The 19,650-nt window shown below is 44.7% G+C and overlaps 1 protein-coding gene across 3 annotated transcripts in view; it reads right to left on the reverse strand.

The window, feature by feature from the left end:
• MAPK14 (mitogen-activated protein kinase 14) overlaps positions 1–17,858 on the reverse strand; it is a 90,719-nt gene extending 72,861 nt beyond the window's left edge. For 2 of the 3 annotated variants that reach the window (XM_075555207.1, XM_075555208.1), the window contains exon 1: positions 17,375–17,858. In XM_075555207.1, the coding sequence (XP_075411322.1) occupies positions 17,375–17,490 (116 nt within the window). In that variant the 5' untranslated portion in view covers positions 17,491–17,858. The remainder of the gene's footprint in view (positions 1–17,374) is intronic. The other variant, XM_075555206.1, reaches the window with a different exon arrangement.
• Between the last annotated feature and the right edge of the window lie 1,792 nt (positions 17,859–19,650).

The raw sequence follows: 19,650 nt of genomic DNA on the forward strand, positions 1-19,650 counted from the left end.
GGCAGGGCAGGATGTCTGTGTATGTTTATGATAACTTACTCAGTGGCTTACACAACAGTGTATTATGCAGTTGTTTCTGCGGGTCAGAAATCTGGGCCTGGCTTAGTTGGGTAGTTTGGGTTCATAGTATCAAGAGGTTGGCCACTGTTAGTCATTAAAAGGCTGGTGGGACAACTTCTAAGACAGCTCACTCATAGGGTTACTTCAGGACCTTTCTCCGAATCATGGCAGCTAGCTCCCCTGGCAGCAGTGGTTCTCAGCAGAGAGCGATTTTGCTGTGCTCCTGCCCCAGAGGACATCTGGTAATATTTGAGACATTTTGGGGCTGTCACAACCTGGGGTGGGAGGGAAGAATGGGCTCTGTCATCTACAGATATAGGCCAAGATTGCTACTAGGTACCCTACAACGCACGCAACCACACTAGCAGGTATGTGGCCCCGAATGTTAACAGTGTTGAGTTTGAGAAACCACGCTGGACTCTAGAGTCTGGAGCAAATGATTCCTAAGAAAGAGAAAGACAGAAGCCACAATGTCATTTATGACCTGTCCTTAGCAGTCACATGTCATTCTATTTATCACATCATTTGATACATTAGAGAAGTCTAGAAGTACAGTCCACACTCAAAGGAAGGAGACTAAATTCTAACTTTCAGAGCAGTGGTTCTCTTTTTAAAAAATCATTTTACTAGGGGTTCATTCAACTCTTATCACAACCCATACATACATCAATTGTGTAAGGCACATTTATACATTCATTGCCCTCATCATTCTCAAAACATCCGCTCTCCACCCAAGCCCCTGGCCTCAGCTCCTCATTTTTCCCTCCCTCCCCGCTCACCCCAACCTCCTGAACCCGATAATTTATAAATTATTATTTTGACATATCTTTCCCTGTCTGACATCTCTCTTCACCCACTTTTCTGTTGTCCGTGCCCCGGGTAGGAGGTTATATGTAGATCCTTGTAATCAGAGCAGTGGTTCTCAACCTTCCTAATGACGCGACCCTTTAATACAGTTCCCTCATGTGGTGACTCCCAACCATAACACTATTTTCTTTGCTACTGCTATGAATCGGGTGACCCCTGTGAAAAGGTCATTCGACCCATTTGGTCGTGACCCACAGGTTGAGAACCACTGTTGTAGAGGCAGGAGTAGCATAAAATCAATCCGTGGCCATCTTTAAAGCTGGCACACACCCCCCCCCCCACACACACACCCTTTGCTTTTCAGTTTAAGTATTTATATTTAAGGTGTGTTCCTGGTAAGCAGCACATTGAAAGCTCGTGTTTTCTTCACCATTTGGTTGGACTTTGAACAATTACATTTAGTAACTGAATTCTTTTACCAAAATTCTGAATTTTCTAGGATATTTAAATTTAGTTCTAGAATATTAGAAAATAATGTCTTTACTGCCTTAGGAATGACTAAAACTCCCTTTACAAAGCTATGTTTGCATGCTAGTGAATGGTCTCTTTTAAGTATCTTGATGTGGACAAATTTCATTAAGTATGTCTGTACGCAACTCACACTCGTCGCAGTGTGACGTAGAGGAGACTGAGTTCCAGTTTGGATTCTGGCACTTCCTAGCAGGCAATCTTAGCCCAAGCTTCTACGGACCTAGGTCCAAATGAATCAAATTGGGAAGTCACACACCATGCTTTCTGAGGCTTGGATAAATGGTGTGGAAGTACTTGGTTAACTATAAAAGACAGGTGGTTTTACATAGTTCAAGTTGAAATGAACATCCTATTTATTATAGGATCTTTGGTTCATGCTAAAGCTTCAGTTTCTAATATGGTACTTAACACGTAGTAAACTCAGATGATTTTATATCTCAAATTTGTGGTGGAGTTTATCTCTGAAATGATAGGCAATGTTATTTCTTTAAAAATGTTGTTTTATTGTCATATAATTCACACGTACATATAAATCATAGTTTAAACACGTTAAAAAGAGTTGCACAGTCATATTTCATAGTGAGCACTTTTCCCACGAGCACCTCACAGATTTCACAAATGTGTTAAGTTTAGTGGAGAGTGCTTTGAAGGTGATAAGGTTGTTTTGTAAACATTTAAATACATAAGTTTTTTTTTAATTCCAGTTTAGGGGGAGTTACCCCTCGTATGTCTGATCTGATAGGGAAATGATTAAAACCTAAATGAGAGATCAAATCCTTGATAATTTGTTTTCATATTATAGATAAGTAACAGACAGTTTCTCTAAGAAGCATATTTATTCTAAAATTATCAGCTAGTAACAAAGAGCTACAATTACCACCATCAGCAACATAATGGAGTGAGTGCTTCAGACACCCAGTTGTCTAAAATACTAATCCTTTATGCATATGTTCCTCAATGTAGGCTGCAACGGAGCACAAAAGCTATAGTTTTAATTTTTTATCTACGGACCCTAGTTCTGCATTGGCCACATAATAGATTAATAAATACATACCAAAGCAAATAATTCTTGGCCCCAACGAACAGAGAGATCTAGCCAGGGAGTCATATGAACAGATACATACGAACAAGTTTTTTATTTTATTTTATTTTCGAACAAGTTTTTTAAAGCAGCAAATTAGCTTCCTCTAATCCAGTCTGCCTACCCCAGCCAGACCGAATGTAATACTTCCTCGCTGTTTCACAACTAACAGCTCTCTTGAGGCCTAGAAGTTGTTTTAGCTTCAAGTCACACTCCTTTTTTTAATGCAATTGCTAAATCCCTCCTCAGATCTAATTCTTCATTTCTGGGGTAGGACTCATGCATGTGGGCACGTACAAAGCCCGAGAGTGAGTCTGCAGCAGAACCAGGGGGAGAAGCACAGCGGGTTCACCCGGTCTGAGATGTTTCTCCTGTCAGGCCGGTCCCTCTCATACTCCTGCCATTAGTCAGGTCCTCCTCTCCTCGAGGACATCCCAACTGCCCATGCCTCCTTTCTCATACCACGGCCACTCCTTCAGAATAGTCTTTGAATTCTTTCTCCTTCGTGAAATCCTTTGATCTAGTCTAGTCCTCAACGTCCCCATGTCTCTACATAAATCAATACCTTTTCAAATGCACAGTGCACTAATATTTCACGTCTGTTAAATGTGTCTCCTTAGTTGCGTTTTAAATTGTTAAATGTTTCTATGACACGTTGGCAGGCTGACAGTCTAAGGGATGAACAACAGGTTTCATTTAGTCCCCACCCACTGCTGTTGAATAGATTCTGACTCACAGTGACCCCATGTCAAAGTAGAACTGCTCCCCGGGGCTTCTGGAGCTGTAAATCTTTACAGGAGCAGGCTACCTCATCTTTCTCCCGAGGAGCAGGTGATGGATTTGAACTGCTGGCCTTCACTACTACAGCAAACCTAAAACACAAATATGAGTATTATACACACACACATTCACAATCTCAATTTTCCAGAGTTATAGAAGTTTTCAGATGAATTTACTCTTTCTCTGATTGACTCGTGAGCCCCGTCACTCATCAGTATGAATGTTAAAGTTCCTTCAATATCAGTCTAAGTATCTAGGCGGAACCACACAAGTACTCACCAGTGAGAGGGCGTGTGTAGGAAAGTAACCAAGGGAGAGCATAACACATCACAGTTCAGCAGACATGGAACTGAAAAGGCTCGACTTTCTGAAGATTATATTTGAAAGTACACATTTGGAACAACACAGGCAAGGCTATTGTTGAGCCTGAATCAGGTAATGAATTCAAAAGGAAAAGGCACAGGAAAAGAAAAGAGAGTTTCTGTTTGTGACAAAGAAAGGAAATAGGAAGAAATCCAGTCAAAGAGCAAAATAAGAGAAATTAGAGAAACACAAGAAAAATCACACCAGCAGACTATATGGAGTAGTAGGAGCCCAGGTGGGGTAGTGGCAACGTGTTGGGCTGCGATCCACATGGTCAGCAGTTTGAAACCACTAGCAGCTCCTCAGGAGAAAGACTTTCGACTCCTGTAAACAGTTACAGTCTTGGAATCCCGCAGCCGAGTCAGCACTGGCTCGATGGCAATGAGTTTGGTTTCTTTGGTCCAGAAAAAGATATAAATATTAATATGTATACAATGTGACACTAAAGTCAGTCACTGACACAACCTCAAAGTCATTAAAACACTATTGCACATAATTTCTGAAAACAGCATTCTATAACCTACTGCATGTTAGATGTGCCTAAATAATGCATTCTAAACCCAGTAAAGCCAATCTTCCTGACTTAGTGCAATCTGAAATTTACATGATTACCTGAAAATAATTCTGTCTGCTAAGTTTGGTTCTTTAAAAACCAAGCAAAATCTTCCTAAATAAAAAGAGAAATCGAATTCTTAATCTAATTTTCTCCCTTCTTTGTTTACAGCTCACTTTGTGGCTTTATGTCTCTTAGGATTCAAAAATACTAGATATTGAGAAATAAAATGAGAGAGAAAGAATCCACAACGGAAAACCAGAAGAGACACAGGAGGAAATAGAGTCGGTTTGGACCTTAAGCTAATGTCTCGACATAGTGTCCTTTATTTTAAAACATTCAAAGCACATTAAGGTGGACCATGACAATGGGAAAAAGCAATGACTTGTGGAAAACCCGATCCCCTTCGGTACCATGAGTGGTTTCGCAATCGAACGAATGATAAACCCTGCCTCTCCCAAGCATGCCATGCAAGTCCTCCCATCTTTGGGCTCTTCCAGTGGCCACGGTCTAGTTGTCATCCTCCGGGAAATCATGGACGTCAAGCATAGAGAGGCTCCAGTGAACAAAGCAGAATGTCTAATAGTTTTCCACAAAGGTAAGTCAGAAGGGTGACAACAAAACCATAGGCATTTTGGGCCCTGGTGGCAGAGTGGTTACACACGGGGCTGCTGACGGCAAGGCCCGCAATTCTCCTAGGGAGAAAGATGTGCTCTCTGCTCCTGACTCAGAAACTCACGTGAGGCAGTTCGACCCTGTCCTCTAGGGTCGCTCGCTGTGAGTCAGTGTCGACTCGATGACAGAGAGTTTGGTTTGGGTACAGATGCCTTTATGAGACAAAAATATCAAAATGTGAAGCTCCTGTTTCTCAACATATCCTCTAGGTCTACACATTTCTGAAGGAAGTGATTCTACCTCTCTAACCCTTGCCCAAAGATTCCTGTGGTCTGATTTATAGACCACGGCAAACAGCCGTTTTGGCCTCCTCAAGGGACTCCATTTGTGTTCATTTTCGATGTCCTTTGACCTTCACGAACAAAAAACGTTTGACGGGGCAGGGGCAGGACTGTATGGTGGATGGGGCAAAGTTTCCAAACAAAATCCTCAGAGGACAGCCCTCGCTACCCTCAAAGAATAAGCGGGCGCATTACTGCGATGGGGAAATGTGCCACGACGCAATTTTCCTGACCTTTTCCACATCAGTGCAGTTTTCAGTTGTCTTAAAACTTCCTCCTAATAAGCCCCTGTGATCATCCTGTGTCCTTTGAGAAAATCTATCAGGGCTACTCCTTTGGAGTCCCCCAAAACAGCTGCTATAACCTGCTGAGTTGACCCCCGCCTTGAACTTAATAGGCCCCACAGATCCCCTTAGCAGCCGGACCCTGCTATATAGATCCTACTGGGACACGCATTCCTAGTTAGGTGACATTCCATCAAATCATCTTCATTTGCTTTGATCTTGCTGAAAAGAATGATGGACAGATCAGCTCTTTGAACCAGCAGTCTTTGTGCAACATTTTTGGTACCCACAGAGCTGCAAGCTGGCTGAGGCCAAGATGTTTGCTTATGTGGAAAATACCAAGCTGTCTGAGATCCTGGCATCGGTAGCTACCGCACCAATGGGAATCTACAGTCTTCTTCTGCCAGTTCCTGGCCTTCAGCCACAGTGACTTCATTCGTTGAAGTTGGCAGTTTTCCCTCGCCTGGTTCATCTTTGAGGTCTTCCCGACCTTCCTTGAAATGCTTGACCCATCTCAAAGTTGCTGCTTTACGTAGGACAACCCTCCTGTAAGCTTGTGGCAAAGCTTCAATGATCTGGAAAGAAGGCCCCTGAGTTGTGTTAAAATGTTGGTATTAGCCCTGACCTTGAACTCTCCCCACCTCAATATATAAACATTATCCTTCTTTTTTCATGCATCCTAATGAGACAAAAATGAGTTTGCTACTGAGAGAACTTGTCTGCAGGTGTCCACTAATCGCAGAGATATGCTGAAATACATTTTGTTTGGAATAAACCCGTGCATGTAAGAACTGGAACCCCAATACCAATACTTTTTGACTAACCCTCATGTCTTTATGGAAGTGGAAGATTCAAGTTATTGTATTTAGTGCTAACTCAATCCCGATTAATGCAAATATACAGGCTTATTGTACATGGCTCCCAATCAAGAGCAACTTAACTCCCAAGGGGACATGTGACTGACAAAGTCTAAAGATAACATTGGTTATCACAACTAGTGGATAAGATAAAGAGACGCTGCTAAGCATCCTCTAATACGTAAAACAGCTCCCCTACAACAAAGAATTACCTGGCCCCTAATTTCAGTAGTGTCAAGGTTGAGTAGCTGTAGATTTGGGAATGTTAACACAATTTGATTAATGCTCATAGTACTTATTAAATTGTCACTGCCATTGACTGGATGTTGACTTACAATGACCCTACAGGAAAGGTTCAAACTGCCCCTGTGAGTTCCCAAGACGGCAACTGTTTACAGTAGTAGAGAGTTCCATCAAGTCAATTCTAACTCACAGTGACCCTATGAGGAGTTAAAGTTTATGACACAGTATCAGGAAGGTTACTAAGAAGTTGACCAGCACTTGGCAGTCTGGAGAAGAAAATAGACAGAAATTACTCAAAAGCATAAATTCAACACAGTTCAAGATTCCTTCAAGCTTAGACAAAGGGTGTGTCAAGAAATCATAATGACTATTGGAAATATTAAGAAGAAGGCAGTGACTGCTGAAATAATCTGGCCTGAATTTGAACTTAAAGAGGAGAAAGATAATTAGGGACAATGAGTCAACATCATGTATATCTAGAAATCAAGTTAGTTCACCTACAGGAATAAGGATGCTTTAATAAGAAAGATGAGTTTGATAAATTCTTGCATAAGCTAGACACCTCAACTGAGTGTCATGGTTAAGAATGAGGTCATGATTGGGATGTATGCACTTTTTAGATGACAAGACAGTCAAAGCAGAGACACCCCCAGAAGTGGAAGTGTAGGGCTGGGTTAAGGATCTAATAAACCCTTACCCTCAGCCTTTTTCCTACTAAAACATAGCCTCCCTCAGCTCTTAAATGATCAAAAGAAGTATTGACCTGTGAGCATGTACTAACGTCGGCCTCACTTTCCAGATGAGTCATCAAATGGATAGACGCTCATTTCCAACACTCATTTCCAACAAATATCCTTGAATGAATTTGCCCTAGAAGTTGAAAAACAAAACAAACCAGTATGTCACTGAAATTAAGAGAGACATGGAGAGTCTGACATATTTAAAAACAAACAAACAAAAAACCCCAAACTCATAGCCATTGTGTTCATGCTGACTCATAGTGGCTATAGGACAGGGTAGAACAGCCCCAGTGGGGTTCCAAGACTTTTCACAGTTTAGGGGAATAGAAAGGCCTGTGTTTCTCCTTTGGAGTAACTGTGGTTTTGAACTGCAGACCTTGCAATTGCAGCCCAACAAGTAACCACTATGCCACTCAGAAGGGTAAAACTCTAAATATAGCTCACAACTTAAGCTGAATGAACTCATGAAAGATGGCAGACTGCCAAAGTAATCAGCAAGGAAACACCAGCACCAAGAATATCCTCTCTAGACGAATTATTCTCAAAAGTACGAGACCCCCCCCCCACACACACTAATTTGATTTTTTAAAAATCTTCATAAACAGAAATACCTAGCACAGCTCCTGGCAATGAGACCACTGCATTAAAGAACTCAAGGAAAAAATGGGGATGATTGTCATGCCATTTGGGGGAAAGGGGGGCATGGTCACGTGCCTTGGGCCACGAGCTTGGGAAAGCTTGAAAAATGGATGCATACTTTTGGGTAGACTGAGAATAAGGCACAAATACGCACATACTTTCTTTCATGTTAACCGGCAGTGACATGGAACAAAAGGAGGTTTTGAAGAAAAAAAACTGTAATAAATGTCGCTCAAAGTAACAGGAGCCAATGTGTTCAGGGTCTAAAGTTACTCAGACAGTAGGTCTAGACAAAATAAACATTTGCTGTATTACCTTTTTGTTATGTTGCCATGGGAATCTGTGTTTGCAGGAAAACTTATTTTCTGCAATGAAATGATAGAGCAGCAACGTGGGGATAGCTCTAATGAAAGTGAGGTGCTTATCAATGTAAAGTAGGGGGGAAAATAATCTTATAGGCTCTTAAAGGGTCACATGGCAACAGAATCTTTCAATCTGCAAGATTTATTCAAGTTAACCAAGAGTGAAGTCCTTGTGGCCTCAGAGGCAAGCCACTAACTGGAAAGGTAACAACAACCTGAGCGCTACTAAAACTATTATAATGGGGAAAAGGAGGAACATTTGCTGATCAAATACAAGGCTAAATAAAATGGAAATTAAATCAGATAGTAAATGTTGAGGGAAGATTAAAATGAGTTTTAAAATATGATCCAATAGCAATGAAACCTAGTAACCCAAAGAAACATGGAACCTGTCACCGGGATAACCTTTTATCAACATGGAACCTGTCACGCGGGCTAATAATCTCTTGGCTCCTTCCTTTCAGCAATACTAAACCTGAACTAATGAAGTCCGCTAAGCCCACTTTAAAGGGCTGCTAACGGGGTTGAAACAACCAACCTCCTCAACGGGGAAAGATAAGGCTTTCTACTGCCCTAAAGAGTCAAGGTCTAGGAAACCCACAAGGGCGGTTCCACCCTACCCTACAGGGTCCCTATGAGAGGGAATCGACTTGAGGGCAGTGGGACCAAAAGCACCAGCTCTAATACCCTGGGCCTGCTGGAACGGGGGCAGTGGGGCAAGGTCAGGGCTCTGTGTACCAATTCCCACATATCTTTGCCTCTCTCCCCCCAAGTCCTGATTCAAAGTTAACTCTAGCTCATCCAGCTACAGCCATACTGATCTCCTGACTATTCCAAGGGAACTACCAACCACTCTCGTCTCAGGGCATTTGCACTTGCTGCTCCAGTCTGGAATATGTACGCACGCACACACACACACATCCAAACAGTGTTTACCCTTTATTTCGTTCAGGTCAGGTCTTTGTTCCATGTCACTTTATCACTGAGGCTTACCCTGGCCACTTTGGTGTAAAATACACCACAGCTGTTCCAATACTCTACAATCCTTGGTCACTTCACTTCCCCACAGCACTTACCATATGGCACACAATAAATGTGTTTATTTATTTATTGTCTATTCCCACTACTACTCTCCTCTCCTTTGGAGAATATAGCATCTTAAGGTCAGAAATGTTTGTTTTGTTCAGAACCCATCGTTAGCATCCAAAAAATGACTCATTAAAACATAAAATACAGAATGACTCAACCATAATCGATGCTCAAGTATCTATCTAACTCATAAAGTCCTGTCTTCTCCTACAGTAGTGTGACCCTGCCTTCCCTGCATGGCAATCCTGAGCCCTGTAATATCGCACACTTCAGAAACTGGCACCAACACGATCTGGTCGCCCAGAGCTGAAACGCGGGCATCCTCGTGGGCTTGTCCTCCTCTTCTGTATTTCTTACAATAGTCAGCGGGGACGCGAGCCTGTGCAGATCCGTGGTCTGTCAAAACTGCACAATTTACAGACCACCGTCCTCCTGTTACCTAGAAGAAATCCCTTAAAGGCTTACTTTACAAATCTCGAACATACACAAGGGGGCTTCAACAAGTGTATGAAAAATGGAATGGAATGATAATGGAGGTTTTCCACCAACTCCTCTTTTGTAGTTAATTTATGGAAGCCCTGTTCTACAAAAGCAGTATAAGAGTGAAAAGATAAACTTCTCTGAATAGCCACAGTGCATTTTAGACAATACAGCTGACGCCTCTTTTGTTGTAGGCCTGGAAATACATGGAAAGGACTTCTAAATAACACTACAGCCATCGTGGAAAATTCCCCAGGCTCCAAGTCACAGGGATCGACTCTATAAGGAGGTTTTGGGGCCACTACATTAATGATACCTCTTGGGCAGGTACAGATTTCAACCAAATTTCACACTACAGTGGGAGCAAAATCCCAGTGTATTCTCAAAGGCTCCAGGAGACAGTTCTATACTTGTGACATGAACATGTCCAGGGTAGTTGCCACTTGACAAAAAAGGACAGTGAGGAATTGCAAACTCATAGAACTCATAAATTCAGGAATTAACTTTGTCCTGCTTTGTCTTATTTCCCCTCCTAATCGGGGCAACAGTCGGGGCGGGATTGGTTGTCTACAGTCAAGTGACGCCTCTTTCTTCACAAACGGAGAACTGGAGGAAACGAGCATGGGTGTCACAACACCACCTCAGCAGCCACAACCTGCAGGAAAAGACTGCTGCGTGTTGAAACCCCAGAGCCACGACCAAGGCAGCTCTGACCAGGAGGCCTCTCCATTGGTGGATGACTCCAGCACCTCACCTAGCAGCACAGGTTACTAATCCCATAAAGTAGGTGACAATACCAGCTGCTGTGGTTGTTGTTAGGTGCCGTCGGGTCGGTTCCGACCCGTAGCGCCCCCGTGTACCACAGAACGAAACTGCCTGGTCCTGTGTCCTCCTCACAACTGCTTTTGTGTTTGAGCCGATTAGTGCAGCCACTGTGCCAATCCATCTCATCAAGGGCCTTCCTCTTTTTTTGCTGCCCTCTACTCTGCCAAGCATGATGTTCTTCTCCACGCCCTGGTCTCTCCTGCTAACAAAACAAGCTCACTCAAAAATCTCACTGCCATCCGGTCGATGATGACTCACGGCGACCCTATTGGGCCAGGGGAGAACTGCCCCTGTGAGCTTCCAAGACTGAACTGTTTATGGGAGTAGAAAAGCCCCATCCTTTTCAGCCAGCAAGGGCTCAATAACTTGAATGAGAATACTTTGTAACCTGTAAAATCCTACAAATATTATCAGTAACTACTAGAGTGAGTGGAACCTAGCCCAGGGAAGACTCTGATCCCAGCGGAGGCACTCTAATTTCCCCAGAGAATTCTTCTACCTTTGAGCCCCAACTCCAGGAGCCCTACTCCAGTGCAGTGTTCCCCTGAGGGGCAAAGCCAGTGTAGATCATTTGAGGCAGGATATTCCTCAACACCAAGAAATTAAATGAGAGAATTGAAAAGTTGGAGGTCCAGGATACCCTTGTTTTAAAAGAAAAGCCAATGAAAAAAATGTGATTTGGTAAACTATGACTATTGTCTTTTAACACTCGTTATACCTCAATAAATATCAATATTTGCTATAATGTTTAAATATTACTGGTCCTGAGAGCATCTGCTCAGGAAATAGGGAGAAACACCAACATGAGCCTCTTATCTATCACCACTACGTGTGTGATCGGCACTGCTCTCAAGGATCAGGAGCTGAGGATATCATCTTTGCATATTCAAAAATGACTATTATTTTAAATGATAGAAATACATAATAAGAGGGAGGTCGGTGGGAGATTACAAAGGGTAGAGACAAAAGAGGTAAAGACGATTCTATGTGCACTCTGACAATGACAATAATCTGAGTAGAGACATAGACAAGCTAACCAGGAGTGACAAGGAGAATGGGGCTTTACCTATGAATGTGTACATGTCTGGCAGGATATTTTTACATGCCTGCTTACCGATGATGCTTGGGGGATAAAAGGACAGTCTACAAAGGGGTTTCAGAAAGTTTGTGGGAAAATTCCACCTTCCCATGAACTTTTTGAAGCCCCCGAATATTTTTTATTTGTATCCTGGCTTATTCCAAAAGAGAGATTTAAATCACGAACAGCCGTTAACTTAAAAAAAAAAAATAGCAAACCACCAAACAAAAAGTAGTTTCATCTGTATTTCTAGGTCATAGTACATACAGCCCTGTTCCACAAAGCATGTGGAGAGTTCTTAGAACATTCCACCAGTTTCTCACTAAAGCAGTGGTTCTCAATCTGTGGGTCATGGCCCCTTTGGGGGCGTCGAATGACCCTTTCACAGGGGTCACCCGATTCATAACAGTAGCAAAATTACAGTGATAAAGTAGCATTGAAAACAATTTTATGGTTGCGGGGGTCACCATAACATGAGGAACTGTATTAAAGGGTCGGTCGCGACATTAGGAAGGTTGAGAACCACTGTACTTAAAGGTTTTGATGATAGACTTCGTACACTGATGACAAGCTTCAAGTGCCCTGTACCAGGCCTGAAACACAGTAAGCAATCCATAAAGTGCAGTTTTGACCAGGAGGATATAAACTCCTTCGGACGAAGAACGAAGAAGGGATTGTCGCGGCTGTTGTGTTCAGCAGTCTGCCTCAAAGTTGGTGTGCAGGAACTACTGCTGAATACATGACTGAGTCCTCAACTCTATCACCCTATTCATGGCTCCCAGGGCCCCACCTCCCCCAATCAACAGCAAGGCACTGGAACAACCGTACCCCAGGGGAAAGGCATTTAAGTTCCTGTTTATATTTCCTTAAAGTCACCACAAAGATTCTCCCCTTCTGTCCCAAAACCACAAAAATCAATGCCTTGCAACAATGTAGTCTTAAAGCAATTTTGCTTCATTTCCCCTCAGAGACAATGCACAAAGTTCCTTAAAACTGCACAGGCCTTAGCTTAGTTCCCTTTCACCTTATGCAAGGAAAAGACAAACTTAAAACCCTGTCAAACTTCTTTACTCTGGCTCCTTCATCTTGGATTCATAGTTGCCCAGCACACAGGCTGTCACTTGCTCTTTACTAAGCAGTCTACAAATTAAGATACAGAAAATGGGCTCAAAATAAAAACAAGTTACACATCAAGCACTCTATTAGGTAAGCAAACTAGGAAACGGAATGTAGTTTTCAATGCTGTTGTATCCCGTTAGCCACTTGGAGAGATTCTATTTTGCAGGGGTGGGGGGACGATACGCTACGGGCACAGTCCTCCTTCAAGTCACATCAGAGGCTGTGTCACTCACTACTTTGTCGGTGTGTTTCTATTTGTCTCAAAATATTATCACCAACTTGATTTCCTGATTTTTTCCACCAGACTTGAATGAAAATTTCAGAATTATTAGGATTCTAGTTGGCCTTTATCTTAGTTACTAAAATCAAACGTGCTCTCAAAGAATTCAGATGGATAACAAATACAAGGTCACTCAAGTAAATTCCAAGAGAAGTTCCAAAAAATGCTTTCTGTCACACCTGAAGGGAGAAACATGAGGCTTTCTAGTTGTATAAAGAGCTACAGCCTTGGAAACGCTCAAGGGGCAGTTCTACCCCTGCTGTCCTATAGGCACGATGAGTCAGAATTGACTCAAAGGCCATCAATGATGAGTGTGGTTTTCATTTGGTCACACCTGAAACGTTGCTCATTGGGGGAAAAAACAGCTGCAAACAACTACTCTAAAATAACAATTATTTGTAAATCTATGTTCTTTTTAAATATCATTTTATCAGGAGCTCTTACAGCTATTATAACAATCCATAATTCCATTAGATCAAGCATACTGTACAATTGCGCCACCATTGGTTGCAAAACATTTTCTTTCTTCTCCCTCCATATTATATTATATATTGTTCTTATTATTACTTGCCACATTTTACACCATCCAATGTATCTGTTCACCTACAATTTGGTTTTTCATTCCCCTGAAGTGGGGTTCTACAGTCATCATTGCTATCAGTTCCCCCTCCCTCCGCCTCTTCCTTTACCATCTGGGAATCATTACTCCCATTACTATACCTGAAGGGTTTATCTAGCTTAGATTTCATGCATTGAATGATCTTAATTAAATAAATGAACATATGCCGGCCTAACAAGATTAATGAGGTAAAACTAAGACCATGATAGTAAGGGGAGGAAATCTCAAAGAACTAGAGGGTATTTATTCTGCTATTCAGTGCATCACATTTTACAGTAAATTTTCAAATACTTTCAGTTGTATTTTCCTGTGCCAATACTACACAGCATTGTCTCTCACGCCTTCTCACACCAGTTGCCTTCCAGTAGACTGACTCATGATAATCGTGCGCATGTCAGAGTAGAACTGTGCTCCTGCAGGTCTTAAATGGATGTTTTTCCCCCAAAGTAGGCTCACCAGGCTTTTCTTCCAAAGTAGTTTAGGGTGAACTTGAACTTCCAGCCTGCCTCTCAGTTAGCTGACCAATTCATTACTCTTTGTACCACCTTGGGACTGTGGCTGCATTTTAGATCCCACCTAAACATAATCGGCTGAAATACTGCTTGAAAAAACAAACACACCTCGGCTTCTCTGAAAAGAACACAAAAACTTAACAGTGAATGTTTCTGCATAAGAGAAAAGGGTGGCTTGGGAACAAAAAAGTGAGGAGGGAGAATCTTCACTAAATACACTTTTTTCTATTTTGAATTTTATAAAATGTCAACTATAAAGATTAAAAGATAAAAATATAATATTGCCTATTTAAAAAATTTTGTTTAATAAAGCTACTCTCAAATGACAGATACTGCTGGTTTCTGTAATGTAGAAAATTACAGTACTACTGAAGAAATAGGGCTCATTTCAGTGACACTTTATTGTAAACTTTGTTCTCTGTTCTAGTGCAGAGCTAATTCACGCCAAATAACCCTTGCCAGCAAATATTTTAATATCAAATTCACCTAAATTCCCTTTAGCTGAGCTCTTCTACTCTATCACTCCATGCAAGTTTAAATGGAATCACTAGAGGCTATTCCACGTGGGGATCCTGTAAATGGGTTTGGGGCTTTCACGGTCATCCACAGCCTTCTGCAAACTGAGTACTCAAAATTTAAGCTCTAATACTGTCCCTCCTCCAGTCTTAGATTTTATTATTTACAATCCGTGGATCACACAGGCTAGTGTTTGTCTTCTGTGTGGACTTGGCTGACACCTCACTTAGATGACTGCTTATTTTAAGCCGGGTCTTTGAGACCCCAGATGCTATTCTGTCTGACAGCCGGGTATCACCTTATTCCTTCACCACACTTTGCTACAACACTCACATCTTCAGTGATCTCTTCATGAGGGCAAGTACTGAGTAGGGACACATCATAAGAACTAATTGTCCTGAGTTACAATTAAGTTTGAGCTCAAAATCCATTGATATATGGATATAAATATATATCTATGGTTTACATATGTCCCTAGTTCAGGATGTGAATCACCTTCCTATCACACAGAGTACAATGAAAGTTAGATTAATGAAGATGTAGTTATGTTAAAATTTAACTCCGTATCATTTACTCTCCCTTTTGAGTATTTCAATTTTGTTTTAGCTTTTAATGTTTTCGGCTTTCTTTTAAGTTGAGGTTTTTCTCTAGTTTGTTATTGTTGGTTTTTTGGTATGTTTTTCTGTACATGAAATGCAGAATAGGTACATCTATAGAGACAGGATTAACTGGGGTTCCTACTTTCTTAGGGCTGTGGCAAGTGAGGCTGCGGGGAAATGGGGCGCTAAAATAATAATGTTCAGCAGAATATAATGTTCTAAAATGGATTGTGGTGATGACTGCACAACTCTAATATGATTAAGCCGTTGAACTGTATGTATGACATGTGAATTAAATGTCAACAAAGCTGTTAAAACAAAAATAATAAAGCTTTACAAATTAAAAGGGGGAAATGGGGGAAAAGTTTAAATCCTGGAAACAAAAACCTGATTATTACAAAAACAAAAAAGTGTCAACGGAAAATTAATGAACTGCAAAAGGAACAAAGATCCAAATAATGTCTCTGGAAAGTAGCAAACCAAGAAATTACAAATACTCTGAGTACAAAGCGCTGGGAATGCCGTTAAACTACAAACTGGCGTACAGTAAAAACAAGCGAAAGATGTCAAGCCTGGTGCCTTCTGCAAGAGAACAGCAACAGCCTGAACTAGAAACTGCAATATGATCTGCTGCAGGGCACGGTTGCACAATCACAATTACCCACAAGAGTCTACCAAACAGGAAATTCATGATAGGACTTTAAGGAACACAGGCATGATCCTTAAAGATGAACACATTCAAGAACTGGAATTTGGTCTTCAGCAAAAACTTACTTTGCCGGGCCCTTTGCAATGATGCATGCACAGGAATTACTAAAACCGGAGAGGGAGAAGGAGAGGGAGCGAGCTCATGATGAAATGTGATCGTAAGTTTTGGAGCAGGAGCACCCAGACGATGTAGTAAGTCTGAAACACTGTCCTTAAAACCGAGGATGCAGAGAAGTTGGAGAAACCGTTCAAGCCCCCACGTTTTCCGGGACCAGTTTCATTTAGAACACATTCCTGTTGTAACTGAAAGGTTTGAACGTGGCAACGCGTCTCTTCCTCCTTTTGCCAAAAGACACGAAAATCACCTGGTACTTTGGGTCATAAAGGGGGATAAGATTCCTGGCAAACGCCCTAACGGGGACTTTTATAAACACAATACGTTAGGGGTTGCCACAATTTCAAAACAATTAGCAATACTTTGCCGAAGGGTGCACTTTCTGATCTTGAGAACGTCCAGGGGTCCCGAAAGTCACTTGCTCCGAAAGCTGTTTTGGGAAACAATACTTCAAGTGAGCAGAAGCCCGGCAGCGGTCAGTGAGGCGCCTGCTTCTCCAACAGGAGGGTGCCCGCAGAGGCCCCACCGCCACCCAGCCCCCCTCCCAGAAAAGGAAATACGCTTTCAACCGAATCGGAAACACACCACTCAAGCTGGCACGGTGTTCTCCGAGATAAAGGCAGTATTTTAAGCGCTCTGCGAATTCACGTGCCAATTCAAAACGAACGCTGCTCCAAGGGGGATTGCAACAAAGCTCTGCAAAACAGCCTGGGGAGCGCGCCCTGCCTCGGGATCGCAGCCGCCCCGCCGGGCTCTGCCCTGCTGCTGCTCGCGGGCTGGTCCGCTCCGAGGGCCGGCTCCGGCGCCCCGGGCTGGGCACGCCTCCGGAGAGGGCCCTTGTGTTCGACGCGGGCAGGGACACCCCGAGCGGAGGGCACCCTCGGTCCCTGTCCCCGGGGCTGCAGCAGCGCTGGGTGCGAGGCGTGGGCGAATTCCGCCCCCCTACCCCCACCCTCACCCCACCCAGCGTGCAACTGCGTCCGGCACACGACTGACCACCTACTCGGTGTGCCAATGGGGCTGCAAAGGTGCAAGAAGGAACTCCAAGGAGCAGCGATGCCGCCCCCCGAGGAAAATTCCTGCCGCTGGGCGCATCGGCGAGCCGTGGGGGCAGGCCCGGCCGCCGGGCTGGAGGGGCCACCCGTGCCCACCTTGGCCTCAGGCCGCGCGACACTCACCACACGGAGCCATAGGCGCCCGAGCCCACCGGGGACAGGTTCTGATAGCGCTCGGGCACCTCCCAGATCGTCTTGTTCAGCTCCTGCCGGTAGAATGTGGGCCTCTCCTGAGACATCTTCCAGCGGCGGCCGCAGGGTGAGGAGGTGGCCCTGCGTGGCCCCCGCCTGCGCCCGCACCCGGACTCTCGCTGCCGGCCCCGCCGAGCCCGGCCCCGGCGCTGGCCGCCCGCGCAGGTGCGGCTGCCGCGGCCCCGCCGACTCCCGCGCGCGCGCGGCCCCTGTCAGCTGCAGCGGCTCGTTGCGCCTTAGTGACGGGGGCGAGCCGGGCTAAAGGCAGAGGCGCTACGGGGCTCGGGGCTGCGCCCGTCGCCGTCCCCTTGCACGCGCTCCTCGGCCAGTCCACTCGGGGACGTGCCGTCCGGCTCCAGCTGCAGCGCCCACTGAGACTCCAGTGGTCGCGGCTCCAAAGCCAGCGAGCAGGAGCCTCCCGCCGTACTCTCGCGAGAACGACTCCCGGGGCACTCCGCGAGTCGAGATTTTACCCAATATGGAACCTGCTCGCGGGAGGGGCTTCGTGACGGGAGCGGACGGGAGGAGCAGTCTCGCGAGAAGAGAGCAACAGCTGGAGGCAGAGGCTGGCACACTCAAGAGGGACTGATCAATCTCCCTCCAGACGGGCGCGAAGGCAGAATTGGGAAAGGAAGGGCTCAGAGGGCAACACGGGCCTCGTGCGCCCCGCTGTGGTAGGCAGGAGGAATGCCCGGCTCCGTGCTAGATCTTTGAACTCTGGGCAGGCACTGGCGGCTGAACACCTGCTGGGGGAAACGTCACTTTCCAAGAAATAGCTTGCTTTAAAAAAAGAGAAAGGCTGCGGCCGCCAAAAAGCCGTTGTGTTCCTGTCAGATTAAGGGCATCGCGCTTACTCTTCGAGATTTGGGCAAAGGCCGCCTCAAGGCAAATATTAGCCCTGTATTTTGTGTGTGTGTGTGTGTGTGTGTATAAGAAAGAGGTTTATATACAAGAGCATTTGAATAATGAGAAAACATCCCAGCCCAGTCCAGATCAAGTCCATATGTCCAATATTAGCCCATGTTTCCGATACCGATCTATAAGTTCCTCTGCAGACTCACACAATACATGCAGTGATGCTGAATGCAGGAAGATCAGAGGCCAGTGGGTGGAAAGTCTTGCAGATCCAGTGGCGATGGAAGCATTTCAGTGCTGGCTGGGGTCTCCACATGGCCCCTTCAGCTCCAGTAGCCCTGTGTTTAAATTGAGATTTTTCCAGCCAAACTCCCACCGATTCGCAAACTTTTATGTGCAGAAGGATCGGCCTGAGTTTGATCTAAAATGCTGATTCCCAGGGCCCACGGGGATCTAATTAAAACAAGTCCGAGGTGGGTACCAAGAAAGTGCGTTTGTAGCACACACACCAGGTAGTTATGAGTGAAGAAAGCCTTGGATCCCTTTGAAAGGTGCTTTAAAAACCATGACCTTGAGAATTCGAAGGGGACTCCTGCCCTGAAGAACCTTCCAGTGAAGGAGGACTTTAAGCATTGGATTCATGCATCTTAGAATAACGAAGAGAACGGTGCAGGGAGTTTTTCGGAAAGAGTCAAATTAGGCAAGTCAATCCACCTTAATTAAGCCTTAGTTTCCATTTCTGCAAAACTTCCTTTCTGCCCTACGCAATTAAGCCTTAGTTTCCATTTCTGCAAAACTTCCTTCCTGCCCTATGCTCCCACCCAATAGTGCACAGACGGGAGGCAGTCATCCAGTGGGAATATCGCGGTTGTAAGGCAGTGAAGCTAAGGTTCCAGACTCTTCTAGCCTCAGTTTCTTCATGCTTCTCTTCTGACCCCACAGATGGCCCGCAGACAAATAATTTATATGCAGATATTGGAAGCCTGGCACTGATAGGACTCTCAGGGGTATAAAACCTCCAAGCGAGTGGGGGACTGGGCAACAGAGCTGAAGGAGTCCGCACCGGTTCGGAACGGGTGGTCCAGTTCTTGCTCTTCTACACCCCGCCCCCACCCCCGCTGCTCATACCCCACCTCGCCCCCCCGCCCGGAACGCGCAGGGGTTCGGCCGCAACGGCTCCGGAACCGCCGGCGCCCGAGTCTGCAGCGCGGCCAGCCGTGCGGGAGCCAAGTCCGACCCAGCGTCCGCACGCCGGGCTGCCCCAGGGACGCAGGTGAGCTGCCGCCGGAAGACGCCCGGGAGCCGCGGAGCTGCGGCCGCCTGGGTGACACCTGGAAGCCGCGGGCAGGGTA

This window comes from Tenrec ecaudatus, chromosome 7 (assembly GCF_050624435.1).
Source record: "Tenrec ecaudatus isolate mTenEca1 chromosome 7, mTenEca1.hap1, whole genome shotgun sequence".
NCBI classification, from domain to species: domain Eukaryota; kingdom Metazoa; phylum Chordata; class Mammalia; order Afrosoricida; family Tenrecidae; genus Tenrec; species Tenrec ecaudatus.